Source organism: Stegastes partitus, unplaced genomic scaffold, assembly GCF_000690725.1.
Source record: "Stegastes partitus isolate 25-593 unplaced genomic scaffold, Stegastes_partitus-1.0.2 Scaffold23, whole genome shotgun sequence".
Lineage (NCBI taxonomy): Eukaryota > Metazoa > Chordata > Actinopteri > Pomacentridae > Stegastes > Stegastes partitus.
This window is the reverse complement of record NW_007577754.1, coordinates 1409697-1431225: the sequence shown is the minus strand read 5'-3', so window position 1 is coordinate 1431225 and position 21529 is coordinate 1409697. Positions and strand designations below refer to the sequence as shown.

Genomic DNA, 21529 nt, shown 5'->3' with positions numbered 1-21529 from the left:
CTGGGATAGGCTGCAGCCCCCTCGCAACCCTAGTGAGGATCAAGCGGTGTATAGATAATGGATGGATGGATATTAAACAGTCATAATGAAGTGTTATTTTAGTCATTACTCCTCTTGCAAATTTACTGACATTAAAAATATGTTGCTTTTCCACACTTTTATGCCTGTTGTTTATTCATTATCATATATATTACATGTATTGTTAGTTTTAGATAGAGAGCTTTTTCTCACCATTTTCTCATAGAATATTATCTAAGCATAGATCACTTGTAACTACAGTATCATGTATTTGTGCACAGATTAGATTTGTTATCTAAAAGAAATATAAGATCTGTATTCACTAAAAGTATATTAGACTTCCACACAGGTACAGAATGACCACACACGTTTTTAAGAAATATTTATATGCTACTGTAGTCTTTCGTTGTTTCCACACTGCCTGTGAAGAGATCTAATGGGCTTCATCTCTGCTGTAAGAAGTAAAGGACTGTGTGTCAACTAGATCTTAGGATTTTGTTTCCCAGTGTTGCTGCACCAGGACGGGATCTCTTCACTGCCAGTATGGAGAACAGGAATTATTACAGTGACCCAGGACTGTCTCAGCCTACAGACTACATGTGAGTCTGGTATCAAGTTAGACAACAAAAAGTCCAAATGTATCCGTCTCTTATCTGCTTCCATTTAAACATCCTTACCTTTGCACTCTACTGTTTTGATCCACTTGCCATCGGTACATGTTGCAGTGCCTTCAGCTGCTGCATCAGGTATGACACACTGATACTCGATCACGTCTCCATTCATGTATCTGTCTTTATCCGAGGTGAAGTTCATTGACAGCTTCTCATTGCTGAGCTTGTCACAGTAGGCTGAAATTACAAGTAACACACTGTTGTCAGTCCCTGTTTCTTAGACAGAAGTTATGTCATCTTAATCTGTGTCAGAATTAGCCTTGGTGTCAGATGTAAATTGTGCTTTTGAGTGAATGAAGCACCACATTTATGTTCTGGTGGACGGCAGGTGTACAAAGTGCAGGACAATGACGCTGAAAACTGGGATTCACATCCCGAGTCCTGTGTCTGGTTTGGTATCTTTGGTTAAGTTTGATTAAAGATTGTGTTCTATCTTAAAAAAAAAAAAAAAAAAGATGAATAAAGCTGCAGCTGTTATGTTAGTATGTATTGCATTGGGTACTGAGGGCGGGAAAAAAATGCATTGTCACTTAGCTTTTATTACAGATTTACCTTTGTGATTAGCCATGTTATGATGTTTCCTGGGAAAGATTGGCATGGAAAGTTCCTCTCATATTTCTAATGTTTTTTGTTATTTGTCATTTTCCTTGTTGAGATTTTGTTTAAATGGAATTGGTTTCAGTCACTATTGCAAGAGATTTTGAGCTCAGTGAGATTTCCTAAAAAAACAAAGCTTAACTCAATAATGGCTCCTAGCTGCATACAAATTAGTTTCATATAAAACTATTTTCTAGGAAACAGAGTGGTGTTGTTCTCCGAGTGGTGTTGTAGTATTTAATTTGTTGAAGTTCAAGTTTTAGCAGCTTGGTATATCAATCTGCTTGTGAAGACAGTGAAGACAGAAGGAATGCTCACATCTGTTTAAATACCTGGTCTGNTTACTTTTGTCAGATTCAAGTTATATCTGTGACCATTGTGGGTTTTTCTTTCATTAACCGCGGGGTACCAACAATTTTGTCCATGTGTATGTAATTTTACTACTTGTTTCAATTAATCAAAGACACAGTAGGTAAATAAAAAAAGATGACATACAAGAGTGTCAGTCAACACAGATTAATATTTTTGAGTAACAAAGGAACTAATGATAACTTATATATGAAAGTTATCACTGGACTCTGCTGTTTTCCTCAGAGAGACAGATAATTTTTCTTTAGAGCTTAATGGAGACCAAATCACAATTAATATTGAATTCAGTTTACCAGGTGGTCAGAAAAACAACTCCAACTGAGTGTTGATGTTGCTGTGTGTCTACTAAATGTGTAGATAATCACCAGTGATGTGTTCATGGCTTTTTTTCATGCATACATACATATTGTGACCCAAGTGGCCAATATAAATATGAAGTCATTCAAACATGATACATTTGATAATTGATTAAATGGAATTACCATTTAAATTATTTCATTTAATTGTCCAATGAAAGTGAACATACCAGAGCAGGTTGGGAAGGGGGCACTCCACTCTCCAGTTTCTAAACACTCAATTTCTTCAGACCCATCCAGTTTAAAGTCATTGCCGCAGAGAAACCGTAATTTATGTCCATTTTTTATTGTTTTGTTTGATGGCGGTAATCCAGCTACATAGAGATCAGGGGGCATCTCGCCAACTTGACAAGAGTCTGAAAAGAGTAAAACAGAAATGATCCAAATAAGAAAAACATAGTTGAGCATTAAGCACCCAAATGTGTTTCTTAGAGTTGGTGGAGACCAGAATAGCTAAAAGAAGAATGAATAATGGACTTTAATTTGAGAATTGGAACCAATACTCTCCAATTTACAATGAGGTAATTCCTGAAAACAATCTTTGTTTTTGAGTAAATCTTCTTTGTTTTGTTTGTGTATGAGAGAGGATGCTGAAATAAAAGGTGGGAATACAGTGCCAAAGAAAAGTGTTCATCATCTCCACTGCATCCGTGGAGTTCATATTAATGCAACGCTATTCAATTTCGATTTGAGATGTGTTTTGAATGTTGGAGAAATTTAATTGGACATGATAGATTATCAGAAAAGAACTTTTATGGAAAGTGCCTTTTTTAAAATATGAGAAAATTTCCCATCACTTTTTTTTTTTTGTCACGAAGGGCTAAAGAGAGTCTAAAATTGAAATACTTCCTGTTTTTATATCCTGGCTACCTGTTACAATAAATGATATCATACATCCAAGAGGCAACAACAAATGTATTCATTCATTTGGCGATGAAAGAGTAAAACAGAAAGACGTTTAACTCACAGTAACACAATCCCTGTCGGACTGCCAGCCAGCCCTCACTCGCACATATGTATTTGATGGTCAGATCTGATGTATAACCAGGTTCACATGTGAAATGTATCATGTCTCCTTCTTGATAATGAGCTTTTCTGGTCTCTTCTGTCACACGGCCGTGAGGAACATCTGGAAGCTTTGAACATGCTAACAACAACATGAGAAAACAAGAGGAAATTACACACACTGTCACAAAGCGAGTGTTAATATGAAAAGGAGGTAGATGTTGTGTCGGCTCTTCCAAATTATGTTTCAGTTGATGGACACATAACACAAATTTATATGTTGTAAAAAACACATGCATTCTTTAAAATAAAATTTTAAAAAAATGTTTGTAGAGTTATGGTGCTGAATTCCAATTTTACAGGTCTCAAATAGATGATCTTCCATTGTGATAGTATTCAGACATTAATGTTGAGGCTGGTAATTTGATGCCAGAGGTCTGATTATGTGAATCCTTAACAATAACAGAAACCATTCCTATTGTGTGTGTGTGTGTGTGTACAATAAAAATGTCATCTCCAAGGTTGAGCTTTATTAGGATTATATGAAAGTGCAGTTTAGTGTAATATTTAGGGCTGCAGTGGCCCGTGAATTCCCTCCTTTGCTGGGCCCTGTATTGGGACACTTATTTCAGTGTATGGATCCCAGAAGAGGTCCTTCTATGACAATAATTAGTCAACCAGTGGTGAAAAAAAAAAACAGAAAACCATTTAACTCACAGTAGCACATTCCCCGACGGATGACTAGCCAGCCTTCACTTGTGCAGACATATTTTGAAGTGTGATCTGATATATAACCAGGCTCACAGGGGAAATGAACCACGTCTCCTTCCTGGTACTCAGCTTTTTTGGTTTCTTGTGACACATGAGCATGAGGAACATCGGGGAGCTTTGAACATGCTGAGAAGCCAACATAGTAACATGAGCGAACTCCAACCATCCAACTACTTTGTCTCGTTTATTGTTTGCCACATGTGCAGATGAACAAAAGCTTACGTTGTCGCTGTGCACACAGCACAGCTCTAAAACTGAAGTCTTCACAACACTAGAAAGCTGCTCATATTATTAAACAGAGTAATTAAAAATATTTCAGTTGCAGATGCACAATTTTTGGTTTTACTCTCTAACACAGGTGGTGCACAGTTAACTATTTGTGTGTTTAAGTGGCAGAATGTATTCATGACTTAAAACTCATTAAGACAGTTTCAAAGGTACCACAAAACCTTTACAACCATGTACAAGCTTATGATGTTTGTCATAACAACAGCAGCAAGGAATATAACAATGAAAGTAAAAATCTTTAAGAGTAAATACGCAATGGTGTCACAGATCACATGAACTGGCTGCTGCCCAAATATTTTTACAATGGTTAAAATGAATGGCATAGCTGTAAGTTAAAATAAGCATTCAAATATCGACAACAGGTTGCAATTTAAAAAAAGAAACATTTTATTCTTCACCTGCCATTGAGTGCTATTAAAATCGGTTACTTTTTTACAATCCACAAATGACAGCTTTTAGGGTTGAAAAAAATACTAGGAATAATCTGAACAATGCACATTTACTTGTGAAGACATCTCCCAGACATATGCTCAACTTCTCTAATGAGAAAATATCTCAAATGAAAACGTGAAATTTACACTGGAGTCTGCTCTTTGTGTTCTATGTAATCTGACCTAAACTCTGTCTGTAGAGTAGAGCAGATACAAAAAGAAAACAGTTGGTCTTACCATTTTGTGACAAAGAAAGTTCCACGTTCCCCCACAACTGGAGAAACAGGAGGATTACAGACAGTCTCATTCTGTTGTCAAACACTGTTTCCTGAGGAGAATTTCAGTGTGTTTGCTAACAGCTGGAGTTCTGATGGAGTACGGAGGGTCACAACATGGACTGCCCAGTGGGACTGTACACCTGACGTATTGCAACACACCAACATGCGCAGTTTGTGCACTCACATTCATATGGTCTCATATTAACTGGATCTATATCCTATCACTTCATTCATACAAAAGGCTGTAAAGGAATATGCTCTCAGGTGGAAATATAACAAAGAGTTTAGGTGTTTAAAATAGTTTCACATTTCTTTTCAAACTTAATTTTTTCCCTTTTACTATTGATTTCAGCCGAACTCACTAACACACTTTTCTGCATAGAGGTCCTTTGAGGATATTGTGGATGGCTGGAGGTACAAAGCCAGATTCCCTGCATATTTCAGGCTTTGGTCACATACAAAGAAAAAAAAAACAGTCCATAATTTTAATAGCAGGATTATTTTAACTTAAAAGTACAGAATATCAACTAAAAATCTGGAAATACACACATGATGACGAATGCTGACTATGACCCCAAGAACACCCATTCATACAGTCAAGTATGGAGATGGAAATATTATGCTTTGGGGCTGTTTCTCTGCCATGGGTACAGGACAACTGCATTGCATCGAAGGAAGAATGAATGGGGCCATGTACTGAAAATCTTGAGCAACAACCTCCTTCCCTCAGCCAGAACACTTTAAATGGGTTGTGGGTGGATCTCCCAGCAAGGTAGTGACCCAAAGCATATGGCCAATGCAACAAAGAAGTGGCTCAAGAAGAAGCATATTACGGTCATGGAGTGGCCTAGCCAGTCTCCAGACCTTTCATTCTAGACTCATCTTTTTTTTTTGTTGTATGTGGCCAAAATCCTAAAATATGCAAGGAAATCAAATACTTATTTTCATCACTATACTTTCATTGTTAAGACTGAGATTCCTGTCCTGTGCTCAGTATGTTCTCAGGTTTAGTCCGCTAAAATGTTTGGTTAATGCTGGAGAGAGATTGTTTTAGTTTAAAGAATTGTGCCACATATAACTGTTGGCCTTTTTAACATGTAAAAGATAGGTCTGGTGCTATATTCTTGAAGTACAGATCTTTGGTAAATACAGCATCACACATCAAAGCAAGCATCTCAGAGTCTGACGTTCAATGAAGAATGTTTTATTTTCATCAATGAGTCCTTGTCAATATAATTAGTCTTGTTAATGTTGACAACAATTCACAAAATGACCATCTCATGTCAAAGTGAAATCAGATTTCTGCAACCTATAATTAATTATTTAAAAAGATCAAATGCAACATTGCACAAGTTTCCACCGCTTCAAGTCAGCATTTAGTAGAAGCACATTTAGCTGCAATTACAGCATTGAGCCTGTGTGGATAGGTCTCAGTCTTGTACATCTGGACACTGCAATCTGACTCCATTTCTCTTTGCAAAACTGCTCAAGCTCTGACAGGTTGCACAGGGATTGTGAGTAAACAGTCCTTTTCAAGTCCAGCCATAAATTCTCAGTTACATTGAGGTCTGGGCTCTGACTCTAACTCTTGACAATTACTTGCACCCTCTACCTTTCTAAACCTTTTAGGGCCTGGTGCTGAGAAGCATCCTCACAACATGATGCTGCTACCACCATGCTTCACGGGGCGATGGTTTGTGGCGATGTGCAGTGTTTGGTGTTTACCAAATGTAGTGTCTAGTCATTAAGAGGCTGGACTTGTGTTGAATTCGATGGGTCACTTTGAAAGGAGGAAAAAAAATATGCAAGCACTTATTTTACGTTAACATTTATAACCCTTTTATAGGAGGCAATTGTGAACAGTTGTCATGCCTTTTTTTTTTTCTTTTTTGTAAATTCTTTAAAGAATAACAAAGAAAGAAAAAAAGAAAGAGCCAAATTTACTTAATCATGTTTCAGTGTTAACCTCAACATGTTTTTGGACTTTGGGTGTAAGCCAGAGAACCTGGAGAGAACCCACGCTGAACAGGGAGAACATGCAAACTCTACACAGAAAGATCCCAGGCATCCTTACCAGGATGCCAACCAGCGACCTTCTAGCTGCGAGACAACAGTGCTTACCACCGAACCACCTTGCAGCACAGTCCAAAAACATGTTGAGGTTAATTGGTGATTTTAAATTGTCCGTAGGTGTGAATGTGAGTGTGCTTGGTTGTCTGTCTGTAAGTGTAGGCCTGATACCTGGATACCTGTCCAGGGTGTCCCCTGCCTTAACCCTAAATCAGCTGTGATAGAGTCCAGCCCCCCTGCGACCCTAATGAGGATAAACGGTGTATTGGATGGATGGTTCAGTGTTCAAATGCAATACAAGGAGAAAATGTCCAAGGGAGGTGAATACTTTTTATAGGCAATGTATGCTGGACATTCAGCAGATATGCTTAGAAGGTAAAACATTTTGTACAGTGTCCAGATAAAAACCCTTCTCTTTTTATTAATAAACATGCAATTTATGCATTAATATATAAAAGCAGAAAGGACCAAAAACAAAGAGTTTATTTCAAGCATTACTTTGTATCATGAATGTTTATTTTGTTTGTCAAATGAAGTTTGCTATAAAATGAGCAATAAGCAATTCATCAATTGTCTTCACTCTGTCTCTCAGCACATGAACAGATATTAACAGTTAAAGGTGAGACTATAACTCATAAAACAATGTTTAGAAAGAAAACAGACTGAGTGTATATATATATATATCTGATGTAAAATCACCACATACAGCACTAAAATACATAACTGCTCTGACTCTTCATGTTTGTGTGCTCTTGTTCATCACATCCAGCTGATTAAAAAACTTTACTGGCAGGTGGGCAGGTGTATCACACCATTGATACACTTCTGACGCATTTCCAATGTGCCGTCATGTCTTGTTCCGTCAGAACATGAAAACGTGATTGCATCATCATGGGGTGAATACAGCTTTTTTTCCCAAGTATGTCTGAACCTAATGTTGTGTCTGCTCATGGCATCTTCATCCACAGTGCAGGGCTCTGCAAGAGATAAGAACAAATCAATATCAGTGAAATACAGAAATGTACAGCACACTCCAAATGATTGATATCTGTGTTAGAAATAAATATTTGGTGTTTCAAAGACAGTCAGTAGCATATTCTATCACACTACTCAACATACAGAGCAAACATCACGAGCCAGCAGACTGTGATGTGACTGATATGTTTTTTTTTCATTTGTATTGTTTTTTGGGCTGGTTGAGAAACTATGTACGAGGTGTATCAGAAAAGTTGCAGGACTGGTGTCACAAAAGACATATTTCATATACAAATGACAAACTACAAGTTTTCCCCTTCGAAGTAATCACCCTTGAGTCCAAAGCAGTTTCCCAGCCTTCTCTGCCACGCCGCCATGCACTCCTGGAAGTATTCTTCCCGTCATCAGCCATCTTGACGTCGTCCACGTCTTCAAAACGGGTCCCCTTGATGACCCCCTTGAGCTTGGGGAAGAGGAAAAAAATCCCACGGAGCCAGGTGGGGTGAGTAGGGAGGTTGCTCCAGCACGGCGATGTTCTTCTCAGCCAGGAACTGTTGGATGCTCAGGGCATTGTGAGCAGACGTGTTGTCATGGTGAAGTAGCCAGCACTTGTCCTGTCACAACTCTCGTCTCTTCTTCAGCACTGAACGAAGCAAACGTTGCAGGATCTCTTTGTAGACGTGCTGGTTGATCGTCTTAAGGGGAAAACTCGTAGTTTGTAGTTTGGGTTTGAAATATATCTTTTGTGACACCAGTCCTGGAACTTTTCTGACACACCTCGTACATTGGATCTAAATCGATATTGAACTCTGCCCAACATATAAGAAGTAAAACTTGTTTCTTCACCTTTCATGTTCATGTTCTTTTTGGCATCATGATTAGATTCATCTGCTCTCTTGCTGGTGATTTTAAAACATGTGTTGCAAAATCAAATTTCCATGTCGATTAGTTTGTGGTTTAAGAGAAAGTTGCCGTTTCTCTCTCTCAAGTTATTCCTTTGAATCTCTACCACTTTTAAGTGAGGCGTTCCACAAGGCTCAATTCTAGGACCAGTTTTGTGATGTGCAGTGGCTCTGTATGATTAATCGATTTTTACTACTTCTACAGAACATGCAAACCAAAATCAGCTTTACCGATGAGAAATCTTCACAGATTGTAGTATGAAAGATATAAATGGAACTGTAACTTACTGAGGCATCTTATCTGTCCAGTCCAGTTACCATTGGTGCAGGTCATGAACGGCCCACCCTCCATAGTGTATACATTCTGACAGACATATTCAACCTTTTCATTATGTCTGTGCTGGAATCGAATAGTTTCCTTGGTGTCTCCATTCTCAAGATGTGGTGGTTTCCCACAGCCTACAGGATCTACAAGACACAGACAATCGTCAAGAAAATACAAGTTTATGTGTCACAATGATTTCATTTTCACATTTTTTGCTGTCATATGTTCAGGCTTTTAAACTAAATGCAAATATAAGCAGTTAAGTGAGTGTTTTTCATGTGACTCTTTATTTTTACATGTCCTGACTTTTCCTTAAGACTCTTTTCCATCAACAGCTTAGAACCCAAAATACTTCCATACACGGATTCTCTCCACCTTGTAAAACATGAACTGGGCCAACCAAGCCATCAGAAATCAAAGTGTAACGTGGGAAATATCTAAATCTGGGTTCAGGGATTATTTTTTCCTAACATTTTAAATGATAAGGAGTGAGAGAACAGCAAAAGAACTGACTTACTTCCACAAGTTGGAATTGAAGCACTCCACTGTCCACTGGCCAAACATTCAACTGTTGCATTCCCTTGAATAAAGTGTCCAGGTCGACGGCACCTAAATGTTAACTTTTGTCCTTTTAATAGAAGACGGCTTGATGCACCTGGGGTGAAGCTTATGTTGTCTGGTAATCTTGGGACTTTACATTTCTCTGTTTTGAAGAAGAGAAACTGTTTTATCAAGAGGTTTATGCTAAACAGCAGCATTTTAGACCCAGTGTGACGGAAATCTGTGACAACACCTTGTACATTTTCCTCTGTAGACAAATTATTATCAGTATTGTAACTTGTTTGAATTTTAATGAACAGTGATGCAGTAAATGGATAGAACAATTACTCAATAAAGTTTCAATCTACAAATCTGCATTGAATATATTTATTCAGTATTTCGGAATAAACTGAAATTGAACTTACCAGAGCAGGTTGGGAAGGGGGCACTCCACTGTCCAGTTTCTAAACACTCTATTTCTTTAGACCCATCCAGTTGATACTCATTGCTGCAGTGAAACCGTAATGTATGTCCAACTTCCAATGTTTCCCTTCCTGATGGTAATCCAATTGCAGTGAGTCCAGGATGCATGACATCAATTTCACAGGTGATCTCTGAGAGAATAAGACAGATAAGACACACACTTAAAAACTGCAAGACTCAGTTTATGAGTTTATGTGACCGCTACCATGTCCTTGAAGAATTAAAAAGTATGTGAGAAAGTAAAAACATGTAATTGTCATTTTCTGGTAAACTTTTTACTGTGACAACACCGTGTCCAAAAGAGAGTCACAGCTCAAAGCTGAGTAAACACAGTCGGTCAGTCAGTCAGTCAGTCAGTCAGTCAGAGATTTAGGCCTCCAAAGTTGAAAAGTGAGATGGACTGCTGGTTTTTGATAGAGCAAATTTATTTGTATAGTAAATTTCATGTTCATGTCTGAAGTGAATAGTGAAGAAAGAGTGGCATATAAACAAAACAAGTATAGATGAAAAAAAGAAAAATAGAAATCAAAAGGAAATGAAATGTTCAAAGAGAGTATGATGGGTGTTGAAGGTTGTGTCAAAGACACTGAACAGCATGAAGTCTTTAGCTTGAACTTAAAGTTGGTCAGAGTGTGAAGTTTGTTCCAGCTCTGTGGCACACAGAAACTGAATGCTGCTTCTAAAGATTGAGAAGTAATATTTGGCAAAAGATGGTCAGAGATTTAAACTCTACTTTTGGAGGCACTTGAAACCAGAGAGGAGACCTGAGAATTGGTGTGACGCGTTCATTTTAATAGAACTACAGCAGCAGCTTTCTGACGGAGCTGAAGCTGTCTGAGAATTTCTTTGTGGACATATAATGATATCCACAACTCCCCTTTATATAGAAACTGAAATCCTTATGACAACAGAAAGTGGTAGAATTGACATTAGTTGACAGAACTTTGAACAAAAGTGCTGCTCTCTTGATACTGAGGCTTACGTTGGCATGTTGGCGTCCTATCGGTCCATCCGTCCAGTGAACAAGTCAGTGTGTCCTTACCCACCAAATGATACCTGTGATGAAAATGAAATAAAACTTCCCACTTTAAAAGTAAAACATCTGAATAAAACACCTTAAATTAGAGACTTAAATTGCCAACAAGAGACGAAGAAAGTATCCGACTATCTATCTGTTGCATACACAATACGAAAAGTGTTTATCATTGCACAGTATTTGTCATGTTTGTATGTTAAAGTCATTGTAAATCTTACTATAAAACTGGAGCACCTGGTGACTAGAAAAAGACAATATACTGCATTATTTAGAATAGCTGTAATCCTGTCTTCATTAACTAGATGTACATTAATAAATGCATATTTGCTTAGAACAAAACAATGTTTTAAATAATACTTAGTGTGTATACAATTCTTCGAAATGCTGTGCTACCAAAATGTCTTAATTCTATCAATCATTCTACATCCACATACCCTTTTTTGCAAACATATTGGATAGTTGTTCCAAAGACAAAGTCTTCACCCTCAATAATTTTATAGATGCCATTTGGAGTGGCATCAGGAAGTGGGCACGGCTTTACTGAAGGAACAAGAAAAAAGAGATTATTCATTAGTGTGATTATAAACTTGAACTTGGCTCTATCCCTTTTCAATGTTTGGAAGCTGAAAAGCTCCAGCAAAGTGATAGATTTTGTTCCAATATTATTCCACCCAAGTCTTTCATGAATAACACGATGTGGTGAAACAATATTGTTATGAATGTGTTGCTTTGATTTAACACAGTGCTATTTATTTACTAAAATTGTTGCCAGCAGCATAATACAGCATTTTACAACTCTCTCAGTACCATAATCACCACTTCCTAGTAGCGACAATTAATTGTATAGAATTATGAGCTACTCTGGGATGTCACCAAAAGTGTAACCTTGTAGTGGATTCATGCAACCTGATGACTGCTGTCGCCGAAGCAGTAACAAAACAGAGAGTTGGACAGAAAACTGTGTAGCTCACAGTAGCAGCTCCCCTGACGGACTGCCAACAGCCGACCCCCAGCAGAACACATGTGATGGAACCGATTTCACAAGTGAAATGTATCACGTCTCCTTCACGGTACTCAGCTTTTTCGGTTTTGTCCCACATGTAGGTGAAAGGAACACGTGGGAGCTTTGAACATACTAACATACAACAACATGGTAAAGACGAGGACAATGTGTTTTCTCCACAGCTGTGTGCTACTCATGCCAGTTTTCACAGTCATTAAAAACATGTACTGTGCCTACGTAAGTCACAGATCCCACACTCACACACACTAAACCTGATGTTATGAGGTATTACCATACATTAAAATATCTAATTCACGTTCATTTCCATAATAAGTCCATTCTTCTGTTAAACTAATTATATAACACTGCAACATTGAAGAAGTCTCTTACCATTCTGTGCTAAAGAAACTTCCACATTCTCCCACAGTTGGAGAAACACAAGGATTACGGACAATCGCATTTCATTGAGCTGCTATGCGACTGAGCCCAGCTTCTTTGACAAATTCTGCTTTCAGAGCCAATTTCCTGTACTCAGGGTTACAACATGGGATTGCACAAGACCGAAAAACAACATGATGCATCAACACACATGGGGACGCACTGTTCTTCCTTGAAAGCTCCAGAAACGTTCACAGACAGAACCTGTCATGCAACAACAACTCAACGACTCTTCATAATGCGTGTCTGTGGTATTCAACCAAACAGATCCAAAAATGATGCAACGGGGTTTACTTTCCCGCTCTGCTTAGGCCACAGCGGAGGCGAGACATACCTTTCTACTGGCTTTGACCTCACAAGTTGATCAAGTATTACATTAAACAAGCACTTTATCTCATACACTAGCACATTTAGGCACGAGTTGTTTTGTTTGAAGCAGCGCGTACAAACTGGATTATGACTCTCAGGCCAAGTTTACCAAAGAATATACAATTTTCAGGTCATTGCCTGATAGGATTGTGAGCATCTGCTGATGGTTAAAGAGTTTCTTCCCAGTTTGATCACCACAATCAATAAGTCATGAATAGCGTTGATACTACACTACAAAGTTCATAGTAGTAGCATTTAGATAAAGTGGTACTCATAGCCCTGAAAGAGTTGCTGTTTATTAGTACAGAGATTTGCTTTTTTGAAAAGTCAATCCAATGGGCAACACTGGTGAGGCAACGTCTGAGTGCAATTCTTGAAAAAGCATGAGTCACTATAACATCCGTCCATTCATTCATTATCTGTACACTGCTTAATCCTCATTAGGGTCGCTGGGGCTGGAGTCTATCCCAGCTGACTTAGGGCGAAGGCAGGGGACACCCTGGACAGGTCACCAGTATATCACAGTCACTGTAACGTGTTTTTCTTAATTTTAAAATGATGTTAATCCTGAACCTGTTACACGTTGGACCTAAAATAGCCCTTACTTAACTCAATCTTAACAGAGTTCCAGCGATGTCAGTCTGTTGGCAACGACAGTTACAACTGAGTACGTGTTACAGGTTATGTACTGTAATGGAGGTCGACTGTGTTTGAACTAAGCACTATGGATTTCTGTCTGTATTAACTAAGATAAGTGAACTACTGTTGTCTTTGTTGAGGTCAGAGTTTTTTTTTCTTCTTCTATGATTTCACATTAGGGCTGCAAGGTGAATCGGTGGCTAGCACCATTGTCTCGCAGCCAGGAGGTCGCTGGTTCGCGTCCCGGTGGGGGCACCAGAATCTTTCTGCGTGGAGTTTGCATGTTCTCCCCGTGCAGCGTGGGTTCTCTCCAGATTCTCCGGCTTCCTCCCACACAGTCCAAAAATATATTGAGGTTAATTGGTGATTCTAAATAGTGTGTCAGTGTGAATGTGAGTGTTCTTGGTTGTCTGTCTCTAAGTGTAGCCCTGTGATAGACTGGTGACCTGTCTAGAGTGTCTCCTGCCTTCGCCCTAAGTCAGCTGGGATAGGCTCCAGCCCCCCCGCGACCCTCGTGAGGATTAAGCAGTGTATAGATAATGGATGGATGGATGGATGGATGGATGGATAGTAGTAAAAGGCAGCATGAATGAAGTCTCTTCTTGTGAAATTCAAACTGACCTGAACTAGGGGACTGTGTTATTGAGAGAGATGATTGAGAAGAATATTTTCTGTTTTATCAAACCTGACATCACTTTTGAACCTTTTAAGGAGTTAAACCACGTGCACTTCTATGACTGCTGCACAAAACAATCACAAAACCAACATAATTTTTGTTTTTATATATTGAACAGTCATAACACTTCATGTGTTATTTTAGTCATTACTCCTCTTGCAAATTTACTGACATTAAAAATATGTTGCTTTTCACACTTTTATGCCTGTTGTTTATTCATTATCATATATATTACATGTATTGTTAGTTTTAGATAGAGAGCTTTTTCTCACCATTTTCTAACAGAATATGATCTAAGCATAGATCACTTGTAACTACAGTATTATGTGTTTGTGCACAGATTAGATTTGTTATCTAAAAGAAATATAAGATCTGTATTCACTAAAAGTATATTAGACTTCCACACAGGTACAGAATGACCACACATGTTTTTAGGAAATATTTATATGTTACTGTAGTCTTTCGTTGTTTCCACACTGCCTGTGAAGAGATCTAATGGGCTTCATCTCTGCTGTAAGAAGTAAAGGACTGTGTGTCAACAAGATCTTAGGATTTTGTTTCCCAGTGTTGCTGCACCAGGACGGGATCTCTTCACTGCCAGTATGGAGAACAGGAATTATTACAGTGACCCAGGACTGTCTCAGCCTACAGACTACATGTGAGTCTGGTATCAAGTTAGACAACAAAAAGTCCAAATGTATCCGTCTCTTATCTGCTTCCATTTAAACATCCTTACCTTTGCACTCTACTGTTTTGATCCACTTGCCATCGGTACATGTTGCAGTGCCTTCAGCTGCTGCATCAGGTATGACACACTCATACTCGATCACGTCTCCATTCATGTATCTGTCTTTATCCGAGGTGAAGTTCATTGACAGCTTCTCATTGCTGAGCTTGTCACAGTAGGCTGAAAATACAAGTAACACACTGTTGTCAGTCCCTGTTTCTTAGACAGAAGCTGCAGCTGTTATGTTAGTATGTATTGCATTGGGTACTGAGGGCGGGAAAAAATGCATTGTCACTTAGCTTTTATTACGGATTTACCTTTGTGATTAGCCATGTTATGATGTTTCCTAATGTCTGCACATTAACAACTGTAGTAAATATAAAAAACTTAGTTGAACTTGAAATCTTAACTTCTGAGATATGTAACATCTTTGAATAAATTTACAAATAATGACCTCAACATAAGATAATGGGAAAGATTGGCATGGAAAGTTCCTCTTATATTTCTAATGTTAGTTGTTATTTGTCATTTTCCTTGTTGGGATTTTGTTTAAATGGAATTGGTTTCAGTCACTATTGCAAGAGATTTTGAGCTCAGTGAGATTTCCTAAAAAAACAAAGCTGAACTCAATAATGGCTCCTAGCTGCATAATGTCATTACAACATATTTGTTGTTACAAATTCGTTTCATATAAAACTATTTTCTAGGAAACAGAGTGGTGTTGTTCTCTGAGGTATTGTAGTATTTAATTTGTTGAAGTTCAAGTTTTAGCAGCTTGGTATATCAATCTGCTTCTTTTCAGTATCTCTGTAGCTCAGCTCTTTAATTCTAACAGTGAAGACAGAAGGAATGCTCACATCTGTTTAAATACCTGGTCTGAATGTCATAATAACACATCAAAGAACAGAGTTTTGGCATTTCTTGAGGGATTTAACAATGCTTTCAGAATCCTGAGGTGTCAACAGGCAACCTAACTCAGCTTTGAACCGGGAATTTTTAAGAAGTTTTTTCTGAGTCACTTTGTGAAATGCTTTTTCAAGTACTTACGTATACACTTGATGTCTTTGTCCTCCCATTGCCCATTTTTGCATCTAATTGTGTCTTCCCCCTCCATTATAAACTTGTCACGGCACTTATAAGTTACTTCAGAGTCAGACACGTACTCCTTCTGATATGAAGTCAACACAACAGCATTCTCAACTTTAGTTGGGGGACTGCAGTGATCAGCGATTGCTGCAAGAGATGAAAACAGGACAGTATTAATTTTTACCCTGCAATCTGTTGTTCTACATCTTTTTTGGTGTTACAATAAATACATCTGTTGGAATAATCCTGAAGCTGACTCACGTCTACAGATTGTTTTGAGTGATAATGCAGTTGGATGCCATTTTCCGTTGTGACAAGTAAGTTCCTCATTCTCAGCCAAGTATCCTTCATTGCAAATAATCTGTAAACTCTGGGCTTGTTGAAATCGCCCTAAAGCTTTCCCATTAGGAATCACAGGAGGTTCTCCACAAAGTCTTTTGTCTAGAGAAGACACAATTACAAACAATCAGGATTGTACAATGTCAGCAAAATATTAGCATTAAATAGACAATACACCTTCATCCAAAACGATCACCATTATCAGCAGCAGAAAAGCAGCAAATATTAACTTTTTACTCTTTTTTTGTCTTATTCCTATTTTCAGAGAAATAGTTACAGATTTGAAAATTTGATTTCAACATCCACCTAAAAATGACGTAACTTAATGGGGATAAATTCAACATTCTACAAACCACTGTGGCTAGTTGGCTTCATGCTGGGAACAATTTGAGAAAAAAGTAAGACAGTAAAGATTAATTACCAATACACTGCTCGAGGCCAGACCAAACACCGCCAACACATTTGGCTTCACCCCACCAGCCCTTGGTGGAAAGCTTAAAACCCTCATTACAGGTGTAGTACAGCTTGTCTTTGTGTGGACCAACCACAAATCCATTTGGAACGGCAGCTTTTGGACACTCTGTGTTATCAACAGAAAAGGAAAAACATGCAAATAACATCAGTTAGACAGTGAACATGTGTTTTAGTCATGCTAGTAGCCAGGCTGCAGAGACAGGTCTGCCTGTGCACTGATGGTTCCCAGAGGAGGAACCCCACTGACTCTGGTGATCCCTCAGCATGGATTAGCATTTGGCACATGAAAATCACTTACTTTTATTTATGACGAAATATCTGCAAACCCAATGATGTTTCCATCAACTCTAGATGTATTTTGTGTTACTTGATAACTAGGAAATGTTTGCAGGCTAAACTTAGATAGTTACCTTGATCAACATTGTATTTGCTATGCATCAGTATGTTAGTGTTGTGGTGGTCAGTTTGCTAGTGTGCTGGTTTTTGTATTGAAAACTTCACAATGCTGCTAGCATGACTGTAGATTCTGTAGTCTAGTTGAGAAAACTGTTTTATGTATCTGTCATTTATTTATGCCCTAATGGGTGGAAAACAGAAAATATTTATTTTAAAACAGTCTTAAAATGATTGCACTGAGTAATCACACTCCTAATGCAGTTTGAATTTGACATATAGTTTTAGACAGATAGTATTTAGCTGTTAGGAGATTTTTCCTTTTTTCCGATGTTGCTATTAAAAACATACCACAATCACACCACATTTATCCTTCAAACTGTACATGTTATAGTTGTATGTTCTTACCTGAACAGCTCTTTATTCCTGTCCAAACACCGCCGTTACAGGTGATAGTAAAAGTGTTTTGATTGCCGATCCTACAAGTGTATTGGACTTGTTCACTGTTCCGGTATTCCCACTTGTTGTTGTAGGTAATGTCTGCGTTTGCAATGTCGGGTTTGTCACACCGTGTTCCTGGGGGAAAATGTATATTAAACTTAAATATTTCACACAGATTAATGACGAATCTGTGAAAAACGTCCTGCTTACATGAGAATCTAGCAAGATGTTTTTAAAAAGACATTGAAAATGAAGAAAAAAACTATTGGAAGTAACAACAGGAGTGAGTGTCACATTTCATCAAGACGTTTGATTACACCATTGAAAGTCAACATGCACTAAAGCTGATGTTCTATTAATCTAAGAATAATCACAGGTCACTGATGCAAATGTCTCCTCAGGAGAAGGTGCTGCAGACATCCACGACTCAGTCCTGTGTTGTCATGTTGTCCTGGTGAAGTGAAGCGCTGAGATTACTTGTACGTTAGCTTTAGGTAGCCTGTGTTGCTTTATTATCAACAATAACTTCAGACACGTTAGGATTTTTACCTTGTTTTATAACTGCCAGTTCTGAGAAATAGTACTTTGTGGATGGAAATAACTTAAGTGACGTCACTTCTACTTGTTATACTTTGTTGCCTTGTTGATGAAGGTTGTAAAGTATCAGGCAGTGTGATATGTTATGTGTTTTGTCTACAGGGCAGCTTTAAATGCAATTAGCAATGAACCCCACAGACTAGAACCAGGATGGATTCATTGTCTACTGAAGTGACTGTAAATGGTGGAACAGGAATGTTAGCTTCTGAGATGTTTGGGGAAAACAGCCATTGGGATAAAAAGAGACCAATCCAAGTCTGTATCCGTAAATGTGAAGTGAAATTACAGATATAAAAGAAGTAATATAAAAAATACAAGGTTAACTTCACAATACCTCGACACAGTGGTTTTGGTGTCCATCCATCTCTAGTGCAAGTAGCCCGATGGTCACTGTTTGTAGCTTCATAGCCCCATCTACAAGTATAATATACTTTGTCACCTAGTTTTTTCTTTTCATTCCTATATACATCCCAACTATACACAAGTGGGTCTCGTTGATTGCTGCATATGACCTCTGGAATGAGAGAAAGATTTGTCATTCTTAACTTATCAAGATAAGATTGAGAATCACAATAATGAGCTTATGAAACACCACACCCTGACAAACGACAATCTCATAATCTGTTCCTAGTATGAAATATAGATTCATACCTTGGCATATTGGCCTGATACTCCAGATTCCGTCGCTTTGACAAGTAGACTCTACTGAGGTGGTCTGCTCGTTCACAATCCAGTGTTCCTCTCCACATACAACTCTGATTGTGTCACCAGGTGAGAACACACTTCTGGAAGCAGGTTCATATCGTGTTCCTGTGAGTGCTGGCAGCTTCAGTTCACATCTTATTGCTGCATTTAGAGAGAAGTTAATGTATTATGTGTCAGTGTGTTGTAATAAGACAGACTATAGTGCAATAACATCCAACATCCAGCAGCAGTTTTCACTTTGTAATTGTGACACAACCAGTAAATTGTGGATTCCTCAGTTTATACTTACGTTCACACGCAGGTGTGGGGCTCCAGTCTGCTTTTGGTCCAACTTTTATACATTTTGAAAGTCGTTCTTCAGCGGGCTTGTATTGAGGATCACACTGAAAATTCAGGACTGTATTTTCTTTGTACTCTCTGAGATCTCCAGGTACAAAACCATTTTCAATCACAGGTACTGTACATTTTATCTCTGTTAAAAATACACACAAACATGAATGTAAGTACATTTGGACATAAAAAAAAATAGACGGTAAACATTGATCAATCTGATTTAGGAGTCAAATAATGTTTTTTTTTTTGTTTAACCATTTAATACATCATGTAAAAAATTCTTTGTTAAAATAAATGAATGACAACCCACAATGCATTTCTGCTTTTACTCTTCCTAATGACAAATTATACATATGTGCCAGCTTTATGTTTTGTACAGGGATAAAGAGGGTTTTTTGAGGGAAAGATACTGTAAACAGTTTTTCTACTCCTTGTGCTAAGCAAAGTAAGCTAGTTATCTGCTCCTTATATTGTCATGCTTGGCCTGTTTTTACTTTAGACCTGTGCTTTTAGATCTGTGTTTGAACCTGAGGTTCAGCCCAAATGTTGTAGTATGAACAATGGCATAATACTGTGTGCACACAAGACATTTTGGGCTTCACCTTTTTAAAGGGAGCATTTGCATCTGCAGCCCTGATTGTCTGACCAGGTTGTCTCTAACTGATTATTGCTGAGTGTTTTGGTTGCTTTATGTTAACCATTGGGTGGCTAGTGGTTGTTTAAGTGTTACTTATAAGGTGCTAAATAAAGCAGTTTCTTAAAGAAGGTCTGGTCTACCTGTGCATATTGGAGCTTTCCCCTTCCACTCTCCATTTTCATCACAGTACATCTCTGCTGACCCTTCCAGGACTTCAGAGCTCGACTTGCATCTAAATCGAACTACATTGCCATAGTTTGCTTCTTCTGGATCCCCAATAATCTGGACATTACTGGCCACATTAATCACTGGACACTGCTGGGCTGAAAGGAAAATGACCAAAAAACATTGAAATATCTCAGAATATAGGCAAGTACGCAATAAAGTTTACATATATTACCAAGTGATGACAAAGATATGAACACAGGGGGAGATTTCTCCCTCCACATCAGGCACTGAATGAATAAGATTCGTCATTTCACCTTCACAGACTGGAACAACACCGTCCCAGCCTTCTGCCATACAGCGCCGGAAGTTTGTCCGACTGACCATCTGATAACTGAAAAGGAGTTGAATATAGAAAAGTTATTATGGAAGTAACTTGTAAGGAGAAGCAAAATGTGCAGGGAATATACACAAAGCATTTGTAAGAAAATGCATTAAAAAAACAAACGCTATGAATTTGCGATTAAAGCTATTGTCATACCCTTTGTGGCAAGTGTATACAACTTTTGACCCAAAAACAAAATCGTCTCCCTCCGCAAGATTAAAATCTGCAAACTGGGCATCGCCGGGATGACCACACGATTTTGCTGAAAACGAATGAGGGAGAATGGAGGTAAATATATTGCAGGTGGGAAATATGTGCTTCCATTTATATAAAAACAGCACCTTGTACTTTGCTTACTAATGAATCATACATTATAAATGTTGTAATAAAAACAATAACATGCATGTATTCAAACATTCCCATCAATGCAAAATATAGCCTGTCACAACATGACATATTGCTATTATCTGTTCCAGTGTTTACCTCTCATTATGGCAGAATAAATAGTTACAAGCAGTCAAAGATGGTAACTTACGTTGACATTTGTTGCCTCTAGTCTGCCATTTTCCCTCCACACAGATCAGCTTGAAAAAGCCAGTGTAGCCAACATTGCAGCCCACTCTCACCTGCTTTCCACCAGCGTAGCTAGCCTCCAGACCGATTATGTCAAAATTTGAATCATAGGCGCGGCTATTTAGAAATTGTTCAAGCGTACAATCTGTAAAACAGCAACAAGCTAAAGTGAATATGCAGTTTATCACTTTATCTCAACAAGAAAGCAACAATTTAAAAGGTAAAACAATGGATCATATAAATTAGTACAAGTGCTGGGTCTTACCTTGGCTTTTCACGAAGGTCAGTAGATGCATCCACAAGAACAGGACATAGGTTTTGGTTAGTATATGCATTTTATCTGCATTACCGTGAACCATCAGACGCAACTACGAACTGCAGAGTGAAACAGTGTTATACAGAGCACGAGCTTTGGATTGCACAGGGAAGAAAAG

General features: G+C 38.2%; 2 protein-coding genes across 3 annotated transcripts in view; both read right to left on the bottom strand.

The window, feature by feature from the left end:
- Nucleotides 1-21518, bottom strand: part of cfh (complement factor H) — a 23932-nt gene extending 2414 nt beyond the window's left edge. Inside the window, exons 1-20 of one of the 2 annotated variants that reach the window (XR_520733.1) lie at nucleotides 21361-21518; nucleotides 21058-21240; nucleotides 20679-20784; nucleotides 20455-20531; nucleotides 20113-20295; nucleotides 19292-19474; nucleotides 18949-19143; nucleotides 18632-18811; nucleotides 17668-17835; nucleotides 16814-16972; nucleotides 16315-16494; nucleotides 16015-16200; nucleotides 14977-15147; nucleotides 11550-11655; nucleotides 11062-11135; nucleotides 10022-10210; nucleotides 9574-9759; nucleotides 9020-9199; nucleotides 7588-7831; nucleotides 2357-2362 (exon numbers count right to left, since the gene is read on the bottom strand). Coding sequence is in view for 1 of the 2 variants with exons in the window: in XM_008295680.1 (XP_008293902.1) it covers nucleotides 7638-7831; nucleotides 9020-9199; nucleotides 9574-9759; nucleotides 10022-10210; nucleotides 11062-11135; nucleotides 11550-11655; nucleotides 14977-15147; nucleotides 16015-16200; nucleotides 16315-16494; nucleotides 16814-16972; nucleotides 17668-17835; nucleotides 18632-18811; nucleotides 18949-19143; nucleotides 19292-19474; nucleotides 20113-20295; nucleotides 20455-20531; nucleotides 20679-20784; nucleotides 21058-21240; nucleotides 21361-21454 (2994 nt within the window). In the remaining variant the exon portion in view is untranslated. Of the gene's footprint in view, nucleotides 1-2356; nucleotides 2363-7166; nucleotides 7832-9019; nucleotides 9200-9573; nucleotides 9760-10021; nucleotides 10211-11061; nucleotides 11136-11549; nucleotides 11656-14976; nucleotides 15148-16014; nucleotides 16201-16314; nucleotides 16495-16813; nucleotides 16973-17667; nucleotides 17836-18631; nucleotides 18812-18948; nucleotides 19144-19291; nucleotides 19475-20112; nucleotides 20296-20454; nucleotides 20532-20678; nucleotides 20785-21057; nucleotides 21241-21360 lie in introns of those variants that run through there. The other variant, XM_008295680.1, reaches the window with a different exon arrangement.
- On the bottom strand, nucleotides 696-4813 carry cfhl4 (complement factor H like 4; the record flags this gene model as incomplete). The annotated part of the gene is made up of 5 exons (XM_008295720.1): nucleotides 4744-4813; nucleotides 3734-3913; nucleotides 2979-3158; nucleotides 2182-2367; nucleotides 696-866 (listed from the first exon to the last, which is right to left on the bottom strand). Coding segments are annotated over exons 1-5 (787 nt in total), but the record flags the coding sequence as incomplete, so codon positions are not given.
- Nucleotides 21519-21529: the final 11 nt, after the last annotated feature.